At 43.5% G+C, this 15,322-nt stretch overlaps 1 protein-coding gene across 2 annotated transcripts in view; it reads right to left on the bottom strand.

Moving 5' to 3' along the window:
* Positions 1-15,322, bottom strand: part of adamts18 (ADAM metallopeptidase with thrombospondin type 1 motif, 18) — a 304,264-nt gene that overhangs the window by 144,699 nt on the left and 144,243 nt on the right. For both annotated transcript variants that reach the window (XM_073070409.1, XM_073070410.1), the window contains 2 exons: positions 1,022-1,221; positions 82-165 (listed from right to left, as the gene is read on the bottom strand). In XM_073070409.1, coding sequence (XP_072926510.1) covers positions 82-165; positions 1,022-1,221 — 284 coding nt within the window. The remainder of the gene's footprint in view (positions 1-81; positions 166-1,021; positions 1,222-15,322) is intronic.

Raw genomic sequence — 15,322 nt, 5'->3', positions numbered from 1 at the left:
GCCCCCTGCTAGCTGTTAGCGCTCAGCTTAGGAATGTTTCTCATGTACAGGACGGTTATTAGGAGCATGAGAATAACTTACTGGATCCTTTTCCAAGAGCAGTAGGCTCACAACCATAATCTTTATGTCACTTCCGATCGTCCCATCTTTGAAAAGGCTGGACACCTGTTAGAAAAATAACATTTCAGAATGTAAAAGGAGTAGCAACAAAAACTGCGACGTTCAGCCCAACAGATTTTTGCCAAAGACGCCCACCTCTCGATGACTTTCCATTTAATTTTCTCTCACGAGCTTTTACCACTCTACCGCAAATAAAATCCATACTGTACGTCCCAACCACTACCTGTGGAAACATGTTCCACATTCCCACTGTTCTTTGAATAAAGATGTTTTTTGATTCAGAAAGGGCACAGTAGCATAGTAGTTAGCACAACACTTTACAGCGCCAGTGATTGGGTTTTAGTTCCCGTCATTGCCTGTAAGGAGTTTTCACGTTCTCCCTGTGACCATGTGGGTTTCCACTGGGTGCTCCTGCTTCCTCCCACATTCCAAAAATGTACAGTCAGGGGTTAGTCAGTTACGAGCGTGCTATATTGGTGCCGCAAGCACCACATTCTCAGATTAAGCTGGTTGCTGACACAAATGACGCGTTTCACTGTATGTTTCAATGTACATGTGACAAATCAAGCTAATCTTTAAGATCTTTGAACTTCTTTGTTCTGAATTCCTTACAGGACTTACTAATGACTGTGCTGTTATATGGAACTGCTGGATAACAAAATAATCCTACATGGGAAAATGGAGCAGTCAAGCATACAGGACCACAAGCCAGCCCTGCAGTTCCACTGGACTGTGGTCACAATAGCATGACCAAGACCAGGGAACGATGATCCGCGGATATGAGCAGGATTTTGGCCCAACTACAAGTTAATCAGCGACATCTGCACACCAAAGGTGGCTGTAGCTGAGCTCACCGACATTGGACACGACAACAATGGCTGCCATTGACACAAAGGCCTACCATGTTCATAACAGTCAGGATGTAGGTGGTGATGTTCTCCTGGCCATGCTTCTCTAGCATTTTTTTGTCCGCAACCACCAGAGTCTCGACGGTCAGCCCCTGGTTCTTCGGTGAATTAAGGGCAGTGCGCTTTAACCTGCCCCTGGGGCTGTATTCATCGGGCAGGATGTGGATACCCTCTGCTGGAGGATGAGGCATGTCTATAGAATGGGTGTAAGGGAGGAGAAAGCAGAGAATCTTCAGTTTCAAAGGGAAATCAAAGGCCACTTATTGCAACCACCACATATCAGGGACACAGAGCACAGCCATTCACAACCAACAATATGCATCGACCTGTAAAGGTTTCAATGTGAAGTCGAACTCAAGATTCGAGATTATTTATTGTCAATTGTCAGTACACAAGTGTAAAGGAGAATGAAATGACTGTTAATCCGTATCTGATGCAGCATAAACAACACACAATAAGCATAAAGAACACATTAAAGAACACAAGTATAAAAACAGTGGAGTCTGGTTAACTGGCCATCAGTTTAATTGGGAAAGCCGCTTATTTGGGACAACTCTTAAAGAACAAAAACTAATCGAGAAAGTAGCTGGGATTCCCTTTGTTTATTTGGGACACCATGCTGCTTAATTGGGACAGGAGGCTGTTACTGAACAGTTTCTAACTTGTGTTAGTCACAGCACTAGTGTGACCAATAGATGCTGCACTGTGCTTAGAACAAAGAGTTCTGAAGTAATGTCAGTTGTCTGTGTTCGTATTCAAAAAGCAGTGATTTTTGTCACTGATAATTGGTGAGAAATATGCAGTAAGGCCATTCAAAATTCTGTTTGTGCACCGTGGTTTCAAGCTTTCAGGCTTGGAGTGAAAATGAAAGGATTTCACTACTTCAACAAGTTAAGGACTACAAAGAATTTAAAGGTATGGACAAATATCTTGAATGTTACAATGAAAATGGAGATTAGGACGATGCAGTCATAGACAGGGTGTCATAGTCAAGGCAGTATATTATCTGCACTGATTTTGTTCATTTACAGTCAATCAAAAAACACAGAGCAGCATCCACTGGATGAATTCCTTTGTCTATAACTATTACTGAGTTTTATAATACCTTATTAGAATAGGTAGTGCTCTCATTTGATCAGTATTTCATTTAAATTCACTATTTGTTTCTCAGTTAAATGGCAGTTTTTCTTTTTTTAATACCTTTTTAACTATTTCCATGAAAGTTTGGCTAATTGAGGCAGCCTCTTATTTGGAACAAAAGTACTGGTCCGAATGTGTCCCAATTAAACAGACTCCACTGTACATAAGATTAGCTTAACGTGTATACCTAGACTGAATGTTATGTTCATAAAGTGACATCAGCTACATAAGGTGACTCTGATAGGAAATCACAAAGTAGTGGTGATAGGGAGGGTTAATGTGTGGAGGCATTGATCAGCTTGACAGCATGGGGGAGATAACTGTTTTTGAGTTTGGCGGTCCTGGCATGGATGCTGCATACCATCTTCCCCGACGGGCATGGGAGACAGAGTCCATGAGCAGGATGGGTGGGATCCTTTATGATATTGCTGGCCTTTTCACAGCACCTTTCTGTATGCACATCCTTGCTGCTGGGTAAGCTGGTTCTAGTAACACGCTACCCACTGTAGAGCTCTCCTGTCTGCCACAGTACAGTTTACACACCACACAGTGCTAAAGTTCTCTCAACTATGTAACTGTAGAAAGTTGTGAGTACTGATGTACATAAACCAGCTCTCATCAGCCTCTTCAATAAGGTATAGGCATTGGTGAGCTTTCTTGACTGTGGGGGATGTGTTCTGGTACCACAAAAGGTTATTATAATGCAATCCTGATACTAGGGACCGGAGCATTCAGAAAACCCTTGTGGCTTTCACAATGGTCCAACATTTGTAACTTTTAGTCAATGCAGTTTGTTTCTAGACCTCCTTTTGTTATTGCTATTCTGTGCCTTTTTAATCAGGGCGGCCTGGAACACAGAGTTAGATTGAAATGAACTGAGCTGAACTAAATACAGCTGGACTCTTTTTGATTTTGCACTTTGCATTCTGTGTTTCTCACTCATTTTTTTTTGCTGATTGTGTGATTTGTTTTTATTTGGGGGGTTTTTTGGCAAAGGGAGGGGTTTGATGTTTTTCTTTGAATGGGTTCCAGAGTTTTCTTTGTTTCGTGGCTGTCTGTGAGAAGACAAAATTTAGGCTTGTGTATCGTATACATACTTTGCTAATAAATGTACTTTGAATCTTTTAAGCACATCAGGAAGCCATGGAAGACAGAGAAAAGCACAACATAATCCCATTCCAGTCCATGAGAGCCAACCTATGGACAGGGAATGCGGAATCCTAATATTTATGTGAACGACTCGCCACTCTCTGCTTGGCTTGTGCTTGCTACTCTTCAAGAGTGGATGAACTTTGTAAATGCCCTCGGTGTCATAACGGATCAGGGAACTGGGTGGGAGCTTGGGGAGCCGGGTGAAGGAGGGTAATAGGCAATCTGAATTGTTTCCCTAGCCTCCCCTTCACCAAGCAGCTGGACCTGGGAGGATTTGCAAGGAAGATTGCAGGTACCTCCAGCAAGAGGTCTGAACAGAGGCTCAACTAAAAATGAGGACACTGGATCACAAAGTCTTCAAGAGGGAGCGTGGATCTCAGCTGGGGCTTGATGAGCGGGATCCAGAACAGCAGTAGATTTTCTCATGCATGTGACTGGGTAATGGTGTTTGATTGGAGGGCGCTGGAGCAGTACTGTGGGCATTTAGTAGATCTAATACCTCACAGAGTTGGAGACTTCAGGAGGAGTCAGTGTGGAGTTTGCACATTCTCCCGTTAATGTGTAACCATTCCACAGCCGAATCAGAATCAGGTGGAAAATCACTGGTATACAATGTGAAATGTGATGTTATGTGGCAGCAGTACAGTTTCAGTAAAATTTCTGGTCGAGATGCCGCCAGTGAACAACGATGCCTCGGGCGACATAATTCAGATAGTCAATTATTTCACTTTTTCTACATCTTCTTTTCATTTTAGTTGGGTTTTGGAAATGGTTACAACCTATGACTTACAGTTTGGAGTTTGATTGAGCAATCTAGTGCTCTGCTGTCCCCTGAAAATTCCAGGACAGAACCGTGAGCACAAGCTGCTTTGAGAAGATCAGAGACGGAGCGCAGGGTAATGATCGGCTATATTTCTTGCTCATCAAAGCAGTGAGGAAGATAGAAACATCGAGGTGAATGCAGAGGAGGCTGGGTCGGCAGGCACTCTCCAAGGAAGCTGTGGGTTGGCAATCATTCTCCACGGAAAGACCAAATTCGAGCAATCGCTGTCTTCGATGCTGATGGAGAATGTTTTCGAAATTCTGAGATTTATGTGATTATTGGTGTGGACTATCGTCTCCTACAGTTTTCTGTGATCTCTTTTTCATTGCCAATTGGTGGATTGGGAGTTTGGGGTTTTGGGGCCTAACGCCCTCGTGGGCGATATGTTAAGTTTTTGCGCGAGGCAAGGGTTGGGGATTTGGGGTCTGATGTTCTTGCTGTTCTTCTAGTCTGGGGAATCTGTTATCTTTTTGCAAGGGAGAGGGTTTGGAGTTGATGTTTTAGCTGCTATTTTCCAGGTGGGCGATTTGTTAGATTGGGGTTTGTGAGCTTTTGTTTCTTTTTATTTTTCGTGTGGGGAGGTTTGCTGTCTTTCAATGACTTCCATGCTTTTTCTGCATTTCATGGCTATCTGGAGAAGACAAATCTCAAATTTGTATTCTGTACCCATACTTTGATAATAAAATGAACCTTTGGACATTGTGATATATAATAATAAAATCAGTACATTACTGTAAGAAGTATAAATATATTTTAAAAAGTTAGATAAGTTGTGCAAAAAGAGAAAAAAAAAAGTAATGAGATAGTGTTCATGGGTTGAATGTCCATTCAGAAATCTGATGACAGAGCGGAAGAAACTGTCCCTGAATCATTGAGTGTGTGCCTTCAGGCTCCTGTACCTCCTCCCTGATGTTAGCAATGAGAAGAGGGCATGTCCTGGGTGATGTGGGTCCTTAATGATCGATGCCGCCTTTTTGAGGCATCATTCCTTGAAGACGTCCTGGATGCTAGTGTCCATGATGAACATGACTGAGCTTACAACTTTCTGCAGCTTATTTCAATCATGTGGAGCACACCCCCCCCCCCCCATTCTAGACAGTAATGCAGCTAGTTAGAATACTCTCCACGGTACATCTGTAGACATTTACGAGTGTCTTTGGTGACATACCAAGTCTCTTTAAACTCATAATGAAATATAGCTACTGTAGGTGTCTTCTTTGTACTGCAGCAATATGCTGGGCCCAGGATAGATCCTCAGAGGTTTTGACAACCAGTAACTTGAAATTGCTCACCCTTTCCATTTCAGATCCATAGATGAGGACCGGTGACTGGTATCACCTCGTCTTACCCTTTCTGAAGTCCACAATCAATTCTTTGGTCTTGCTGACGTTGAATACAAAACTGTTGCTGCAACACCTCTCAACCCGCTGATCTATCTCGCTTCTCTACACCTTCTCGTCACCATCTGAAATTCTGCCAACAATCGTTGCATCGTCAACAAATTTATTAATGGCATTTGAGCTGTGCCTAGCCACACAGTCATGGGTGTGGAGAGAGTACAGCAGTGGGCTAAGCACACACCCGAGGCACAGCAGTGAGGAGGAGACGTAATCTCCGATACACAGAGACTCTCATCTTCTAGCGAGTAAGTCAAGAATCCAATTGCATGGAGAGGTACAGAGCCCCAGGTTTTGGAGCTTTTTGATCAGAACTGTAGGAATGATTGTGTTAAACGCAGAGCTGGAGTCAATAACTAGCAGCCTAACTTAAGTGTTAGTATTGTCCAGGTGATCCAAGGTCACACTGAGGAGCCAAAGAGATCACATCCGCAGTAGATGTATTGTGGCGATTGGCAAATTGCAGTGGGTCCAGGTCCTTGCTTAGTCAAGAGTTGATTCTAGCTGCAATCAGTCTCAAAGCACTTCATCACCATAGATGTGAGTCCTACTGAATGTTAGATGTTAACTCAGCTCACCCTGCTCTTCTTGGGCACTGGTATGATTGTTGCCCTTTTGAAGCAGGTGGGAACTTCCAACTGTAGCAATGAGAGATTGAAAACGTCTTAGATCACACATACCCGCTGGTTGTCACAGATTTTCATAGCACAACATCGGAGCCTGTTGCCTTGCAAGTGATCACCTTCTTGAAAGACATTCTGATGCCAGCCTTGAGACAGAGTTCACAGGGTCACTGGATGCTGCAGGGATCTTTATCGCTGTAGTTTTATTCTCCTTTTCACAGCTTAAGAGGCACTGAGCTCCTCTGAGAATGAAGTATCACTGCCATTCATGACGTTAGGCTTCACTTTGCAGGAAGTAAAGGCCTGCACACCCTCCAAATTAACTGGTTGATAGAACATAGAAATTTGTAGCACATTACAGGACCTTCGACCCACAATTTTGTGCCAACCATGTAACCTACTTTAGAAAGAGCCTAGAGCTACCCTATCACATAGTCCTCTATTTTTCTAAGCTCCATGAACCTATCTAAGAGTCTCTTAAAAGACCCTATTGTATTTGCCTCCACCACTGCCGCCAGCAATGCATTCCACATACCCACCACTCTCTGTGTGGAAAACTTACCCCTGACATCTCCTCTGTACCTGCTTCCACCTTAAAGTTATGCTCCCTCATGTTAGCCATTTCAGCCCTGGGGAAAAGCCTCTGGTTATCCGCACAATCAATACCTCTCATTATCTTATACACCTTTATCAAGTCACCTCTCATCCTCTGTCACTCCAAGGAGAAAAGACCAAGCTTATTCAACCTATTCTCATAAGACACGCTTTCCAATCTAGGCAACATGCTTGTAAATCTCCTCTGCACTCTTTCTATAGTATCCACATCTTTCCTGTAGTGAGGTGACCAGAACTGATCACAGTACTCCAAGTAGGGTCTGACCAAGGTCTTATATAGCTGTAACATTACCTCACAGCTCTTGAACTCAATCCCATGGTTGATGAATGCCAAAGCACCATACGCCTTCTTAGCAGCACTGTGCAGCAGTTTGGAGCATCCTACGGACATGGACCCCAAGATCTCTCTGACCCTCCATGTGGCCAAGAGTATTCCCATTAATATTATATTCTGTCTTCAAAGTTGACCTACTAAAATGAATCACTTCACGCTTATCTGGGTTGAACTCCATCTGCCACTTCTCAGCCTAGTTCTGCATCTTATTGGTGCACCGCTGTAACCTATGACAACCCTCCAGACTATCCACAACACCCCCAACCTTTGTGGTCATCAGCAAACTTACTAATCTACCCAGCTCCCACATCCCAAAGACATGCAGGTTGGTGGATGTAAGGGCCACAGTAACCCACTAATACTCTGGCCTGTAGGCAAGTGGAAGCATATGGGGATGTAGAGGGAGAATAGAAATAATGGGATTAATGCAGACGGTCTGTTAATGGGTGACTGATAGTCAGAATAGACCTGGTGGGCTGAATGGCCTGTTTCTGTGCAGTACTCCTCTTTAACTTCACGACTCTGTGACTCCATCACTAAATGAGAGCAACAGGCAGCTGCCTATCATAAGCGAGAATACTTTTGGTTAAGCCCATGGCTACCGGCACCTGTAGAAATATCCTTCACCAAGTATTAAACGCTCAGGAGAAAGAAACTGTATAAGCTTTTTATTAAAAAAAGATTATCATTTCTGCTGACCGAGCTAAATTCTGGCACTGTTTAGACAGCACTAAGTATTTTTTTCTGAGTGACAGGTTTCTCTGAGTTATCTCCATGAGGCTGCACGAGAGAGACAAAAGCCTGAGGGAATACTTATGAAACAAGGTTTCTTGGCAGGGGAAGAGCATCTCAAATCCCAGGTGCGTCAATAGATAAGGTGTGAATTTACCAGCAAGATAAATGTTTTTTTTACAGAGTGCAAGGACGCTGGAGGAAGGTAGTCTGTGCTAATCAACCTACTCCATGATCTCCACCACCAACCACCTGCCAAACCACGCCCTGCAGTAGGGACTAACATCACGAAAAATGTTTTCCCAGCATAGAGGAGTCTAAAACTAGAGGGCAAATCTTTAAAGTCAGAGGAGGGAAATTTGAAGGGGATATGAGCAACGTTCTCCCCAAGGTGCGTACGTATACAGCTTTTGCTACTAGCACACAAAGGAATTTAAATTGCGCACAAAAGGTCGTCACCATCTACCTCGTTGGCATGTTAATTATATTTCACGATCGTACACAATCACATCCCCTTTTTCCGTTTTCTGAAGTTAACGATGTTGACAACGTGGAGTTTGTGATGATTTGTCCGCAAATTTTAGAACTGGCTCATTTATACAGTTTTTACTGAAGAAATTATTCAGTGTGCACATATTGTACTGAGCAAAAAATTGCACAGCACTAGATTTTTGCGCGCACTGGCCGTTGCAAATTACAGGGAAGATTGGATATGAGAGGCAACTAATTCAGAAAGCAGGAGAATGGGGTAAAATGGGATGCAAGATCAGCCATTGATGGAATGGCAGGGAAAACTTCATGGACTTAGAGGCCTAATTCGGCTCCTATGTCCTGTGGATAAATGTTGGCTAGAACACTTCAGTGAATTCAAGGGGCAAATCAAAAAATCCTGGAAATATTCATCCAAAGCAGAATGCTGGAACTACTATACAAGCCTGGTATTGCTGAGAATTTCCAGCACTTTATTTATTTATTTATTTATGTATTTAGGAGTATGGTGTGGAGTGGGCCTTTTCGGCCCAGTAACTTCCAATAAACCCTAACATAATCACTGGACAATTTACAATGGCCAGTTAACCTAGCCAGTACACCTTCAGACTATGGGAGGGAACCAGATCACCCACACAAAGCTCATGCATTCCATGGGGACGAGGTACTCCTTACGATCAGCACCTGAATTGAACTACGAGCTCCGGAACACCCACCCATAGCTGTAATAGTGTCATGCTGACCGCTACACTATCGTGGCACCCTTATTAAATTGGTACAACAACATTTAGGTCATATATCATTCTAGTGTCTTCCCACCTCCATTTCAGTCCCGAAGCAGGGTCTCAGCCTGAAACGTCAGCTGTTTATTCCATTCCATTGATGATGTCTGACCTGCTGAGCTCCTCAAGCATTTTGTGTGTGTTGCTTAATATTTAGGTACAGGGCTTGCTATCTTCTCTGTATCGTTCTGTGTGTTTGTACTGCGATCCTGATGGACAACAGAATTGTGTGGTGTGGCTGCCCCTCAGTCACCGATCGGTCAGTCATAGTTCTCTGCAAGTGGCATCATAGGTAGACAGAATGGAGAACAAGGCATCTGGCACTCATTCCGGGTGTTCAGTACGAGTGGAGAGATATTATGCAGAAGATGCTGGTGAGGCCATATTTACAGTATTGTGTACAGTTTTGACAACCCTGTAATTGGAAAGTTGGGTTCTGGGTGGAAATACAACTCTACCAAAGAAGGTGTACGGCACTCCTTCCCTCTGCTAGCCTGCAGGTCACCCATGGGTAAGGTGAAGCTCTTGATTAGTTCCCCCCTCCCCTGATCAGGGCTACTTGACACCATGGGAGCTGGTGCTAGATGGTCATATAGGCAGATGGTGCAGATCACAAGCCCTGGTTCTGTGACCACTGACACCAGGCAGACAATCTCATAAGAGTATCGATAATCGCTGAGGTCACCCGTCTTGTAAAGACACTGCCCAGAAGCATGCAATGGCAAACCACTTCTGAAGAAAAACTTGACAAGAATAATCATGGTCAAAGATGGAGAAAAGAATAAGAACAGCAGATGGAAAAACAGATGGAAGACCGTGATTGCCCAAGTCATACATAATGATAATGACATTATAGGAAAGACTTAAGTAAACTGGAAAGAATGCAAAGAAAGTCTATGAGAATGCAGCCAGGATCCAAGCAAGTGAGTTATACGGAGAGGCTGGACAGACTTGGACTTTACTGGGGCAGCACAGTAGTGTAGTGGTTAGCGTAACGCGATTACAGAGCCAGCGGGTTGGGTTCAATTCCCGTCACTGGGAGTAAGGAGTTGATCCGTGACCATATGGGTTTCCTCTGGGTGCTCCGATTTTCTTCCACATTGCAAAGTCTTGTGGGTTAGACTGTTAATTAGCTACATGGGTGTAATTGGCTGGCATGGGTTCGTTGTGCCATAGCTAAAAATAAATAAATAAGATTTTTATTCCCTGCAGTTTAGGAGACTGAGAGATTGTTGTATAGTGCAGTATAAAGTCTTCAGAGGCCTAGATAGGGTGAGTGCATACAGTCTTTCTACAGCAAAATAACAAGAGAACATGGGCTTAAGGGGAGAGGGGAAATATTTGAAAGAGAACTTCTTCACAAAGTGGTTGGTGTGTATACAGAACAAGCTGCCAGAGGAGGTAGTTGAAGCAGGTACAAAACAAAATTTAAAAGACAAACAACACACACAAAGTGCTTGGAGGAACTCAGCAGGCCAGGCAGCAGCTATGGAAAAATGCTCTGTCCACCATTCAGGCTGAGGCTCATCGGCAGGACAGCTCATTTCCATACTGAGCAAACGTCGACTGTACTTTTTTCCAGAGATGCTGCCCGGCCTGCTGAGTTCCTCCAGCATTTTGAGTGTGTTGCTTGGACTTCCAGCATCTGCAGATTTTTCTCGTATTTGTGAACATTTAAAAGACAAGTACGTGGATTAGAAAGGGTTAGAGGGATATGGGTAAAATGTAGGCAAAAGGTACTAGCTTAAATGATCGATCGCCTTGGTTAGCATGGGCTAATCATAAAGAACAATACATAATATAAAAATAATTCTATAAAATACAGTGCACAAGTAACTGCCATATACATAGTGATTGCATGTACACAAAATGAGACTGAGTGATGTATATGGTGAGGGGTGATGGAGTGAATTGCAGAATGGACAATGAAAGAAAGGGAAGGAGGAGGGACACCAGATGGAGCTGATGGCAGGTGAGGAGGTATACTGGCCACGTTACATTGCGATTATGAACACAGGCAAGTCCCACTGGAGGTTTACAGTGGAGACAACAAGTAGGAGCTTCAACTCACCGGCATCCCTAAGAGCAAGAGTGCCAAATTGGGTTCTCAGCACAGGAGGGGGACTTGAGCATGGTACCTTATGACTGAGGCAATGCCAACTGAGCCAAATGCAGCAGCAGACAAGTGCTCCAACTCAAGTACTATTTTAAGTGGCAAAGGCACCCTGAGTCTGAGGAAAAGGCACGGCATTACTGAAAAACAGTTTTTGAAAGGTAGGTGACAGATGGGCTGAAGAACCTGAAGGCCACTTTATTATGCACACCTGTACACCTGCTCGTTAATGAAAATATCTAATCAAGCAATCATGTGGCAGCAACTCAATGTATAAGAGCATGCAGACACGGTCAGGAGATTCAGTTCCCAGTCAGACCAAACATCAGAATGGGGAAGAAATGCGATGTCAGTGACTTTGGCCATGGAATGATTGTTGGTGTCAGACAGGGTGGTTTGAGTATCTCAAAAACCGATGACCTGCTGGGATTTTCATGCACAACAGTCTCTGTAGCGAAAAACAATAAACATAGAGTGAGCAGCAGTTCTGTGGGTGAAAACACTTTGTTAATGAGAGAGGTCGGAGGAGAAGTGACAAGAATGGTTCAGAGTTCAAAGTAAATTTATTATCAAAGTGCATATATGTCACCATACACAACCCTGAGATTCATTTTCTTGCCAGCATACTTAATAAATTAAACAGGAAGGCGAGAGTAACTCAGTAACCACGCATTACAACAGTGGTGTGAGGAAGAGTAGCTCTGAACACACAACACGTTGAAACTTGAAGAGCTACGGTAACAGAGGAGTGCACTGGGTGGGGCAACTCCTATCTCCAATAAAGTGGCCACTGAGTGCTAGTCAGTGATAACAAACTGGATTCTGATTCTGTATTTTAACTTTGCTTCAGGGAAAAGAGAGGTGCAATGGCTTGTCTGAGAGCTGGCAGAGCCGTTCCTGCTGCAAGATTTAATGGCGATGGTAAAGAGCACAGGGTATGACAAAACGAAGCATTCAGTTTAAAATCCTATGGCATTACAGCAGTAACAGTCCATCAACTCTGTTCCAACATGAAAACTGGACATAATCTGCCAATAATATTGAAGTGGAATGGAGTGCTGACCCAGATTTTGGTGCTAAAGCATTATTGATTTATTTTATTTAGCAATACAGCGCCAATTACGTTCCTTAAGGCGGTTATAGCCTGGGGATGGCAATGGGGATAAGCTCCTACTATCTATTAAATGCTCCCAATGGCGTGTGTCTCAAACAGCCTCTGACAACCAAGCCCAGCTCCTGGCCTTCACAAGTGGCAGATCCGTTTCTACTGACCGGGAGAAGGGGAAAAGACAGGTTAATGGTGCCTTACAAACAGTCGCTCCGGGCAGATGGAGCTTATCAGCCGTACTCATGGCAGCTCATCTAAGAGAGGGAAAGCTCTGATCTCAAACCTCTGTAGCCTTGCAGCTATACCCACTCGTGGGGAGGGCTTCAGGAGTGAACCATGAGAGAGAGTCCAGAGCTGGAGTCCCTAAGGCAATCCTACGTTGAATTCAACACTGGCTGGCAAATCCTGCGATCCTTTCGGTGCCAAATTGTATCGCTCTCTGCCACTCCTTTGGGTTCAACAGTTGGGTGGAGAGGAGGAGCTTGTTACCTGAGCAACAGCTTGCACTCCATATTGAACTTCCCTGTCCTGCGTATCTAGACATCCACGGTCAGCCCTGATCAACAGAGGACTTCATCAATCCAGGGTAGGCTCTTGGACACTGCCCAGCAGCCCTCCAACAACCCCAATTAATCCTAAACCTAATCATGGGACAATTTACAATGACCAATTAACCCACCCGGTACATCTTTGGAACAAAATGGCACTCCCAGGGAAAACCACGCATTCAATGGGGAGGACGTACAGAGACTCCTTACAGGCAGTGCCGGAATTGAACCCCGACACCCCGAACTATAATAGTGTTGTGCTAGCCACTATACTTCCATGACACCCAAAACAGATTAGTCACAGATACACAATGCTTATGTTTCTGGTCCTGTTTTGGGGTCTGAGGTCTGGGCAAGAGTTGAAGCATCCTCTCCACATCCACGCTATCCCTCATTCTTCTGAATTCTAGTGAATACAGGCCCAAAACCATCAAACACTTTTCATACGAAAGTCACTTAATCATGGAATCATTTTTGTGAACTGCCTTTGAATGCTCTCCAGTGTCAGCATATCCTTTCTAAGATAAGGGGCCCAAACCTGCTAACAATACTCATGTTACAGCCTCACCAATGTTTTCTTAAGTCTCAACATTACATCCTTGCTTTTCTATTCTAGTCCTCTTGAAATGAATGCTAACATCGTATTTGCCTTCCTCACCAGACTCAACCTGCAAATTAACCTTGAGAGAATCCTGCACATAGACTCCCAACTCCCTCTGCACCTCAGATTTTTGTATTTTCTCCCCATTTAGAAAATAGTCTACCCCTTTTATGACCATACACTTCCTAACTCTGTATTCCATCTACCACTTCTTTGCCCATTCTCCTAATCTGTTGAAGGCCTTCCTGTAGCCTTTCCACTTCCTCAACACTACGTTCCCCACCACTATCTTCATATTGTCTGCAAACTTTGCAACAAAGCCATCAAATCGATCATCCAAATCATTGACATATAACATAAATAAGCGGTCCCAACACAGACCCCTGAGGAACACCAGTTGTCATCGGCAGCCAACCAGAAAATGCTTCCTTTAATTCCACTCTTTGCCTCCTGCCAGTCAGCCATTGCTTTATCCATGCTAGAATCTTTCCTGTAATACCATGGGCTCATAGCTTGTTTAGCAGCCTCATGTGTGGCACCTTGTCAAAGCTCTTCTGAAAATCCAAGTACACAATATCAACTGAATCTCCTTTGTCTATCATATAACCATATAACAATTACAGCACGGAAACAGGCCATCTCAGCCCTTCTAGTCCGTGCCGAACGCTTACTCTCACATCTTCCTTGTTATTTCTTCAAAGAGTTCCAAACAGATTTGTCAGGCAAGATTTTCCCTTGAGGAAATCATGTTGACTATGGCATGTTTTATCATGTCCCTCCAAGTACCCTGAGACCTCATCCTTAAAACTCAACTCCAACTTATTCCTAACCACTGAGGTCAGAGTAACTGGCCTATAATTTCCTGTCTTCTGCCTCTCTCCCTTCTTGAAGAGTGCAGTGACATTTGCAATTTCCCAATCTTTGGAAACCATTCCAGAATCTAGTGATTCGTGAACGATCATTGCTAATGCCTCCACAATATCTTCTGCCACCTCTTTCAGAACCCTGGGGTGTACACCATCTGGTCCAGGTGATTTATCTACCTTCAGACCTATCAGTTTTCCAAGAACCACCTTTCTAGTTATTGTGACTTCAAAAACTTCATGACTCCTGATACCTGGAACTTCCACCATTCTGCCAGTGTCTTCCACAATGAAGACTGATGCAAATACTTATTCAGTTTGTCTACCATTTCCTTGCTCCCAATTACTACCTCTCTAGCATCATTTTCCAGCGTCCTATATCCATTCTTGCCGCTCTTTTACACTTCATGTATCTGCAGAAACTTTTGGTATCCTTTTCAATATTATTACCTAGATTACTTTTGTATTCCATTTTTTCCTTTTTAGTTTTTTAGTTGCCTTATGTTGGCTTCTAAAAGCATTTTTTTTCTGCATAACAAGAGAACTGTAGGTTCCTTCCCTGATCTGGGGAAAATTTCAATCCAGATTTACATATAATTCTGATTATTTTTTTAAGCAGCTGCTGGAAAGCTGCAATTAAAGTAGAAAATATCGGAAATGATGAAACACTCAGGCAGCATCTGTGAGAAGAGAAACACAGTGAGTGTTTCTGGTCGGAAATCCTTTATAAGAACTCTCCTTCCTAATTCTGCTGATAAGTCTTACAGGTACAACATCAGCTCTATTACTCCACCTGCAGAGGCTGCTGCAACTGCTGAGTGTTTGAATATTTCCTACTCTTATCTACCAAAGGGACATGAGAAATGGCTAATAACTGCCAGCGAAGCCCGTAGCCACAAATTCCATGTTGCACCAGAATTTAAATGTTATAAATCAACCATTGGTCTTTCAAGCAAGAGGAACATCTTGTTATT

The sequence above is a fragment of the Hemitrygon akajei genome, chromosome 17 (assembly GCF_048418815.1).
Source record: "Hemitrygon akajei chromosome 17, sHemAka1.3, whole genome shotgun sequence".
In the NCBI taxonomy this organism is placed as follows: Eukaryota; Metazoa; Chordata; class Chondrichthyes; order Myliobatiformes; family Dasyatidae; genus Hemitrygon; species Hemitrygon akajei.
The sequence above is the reverse complement of the archived record's forward strand: the minus strand, read 5'-3'. Positions and strand labels throughout refer to the sequence as shown.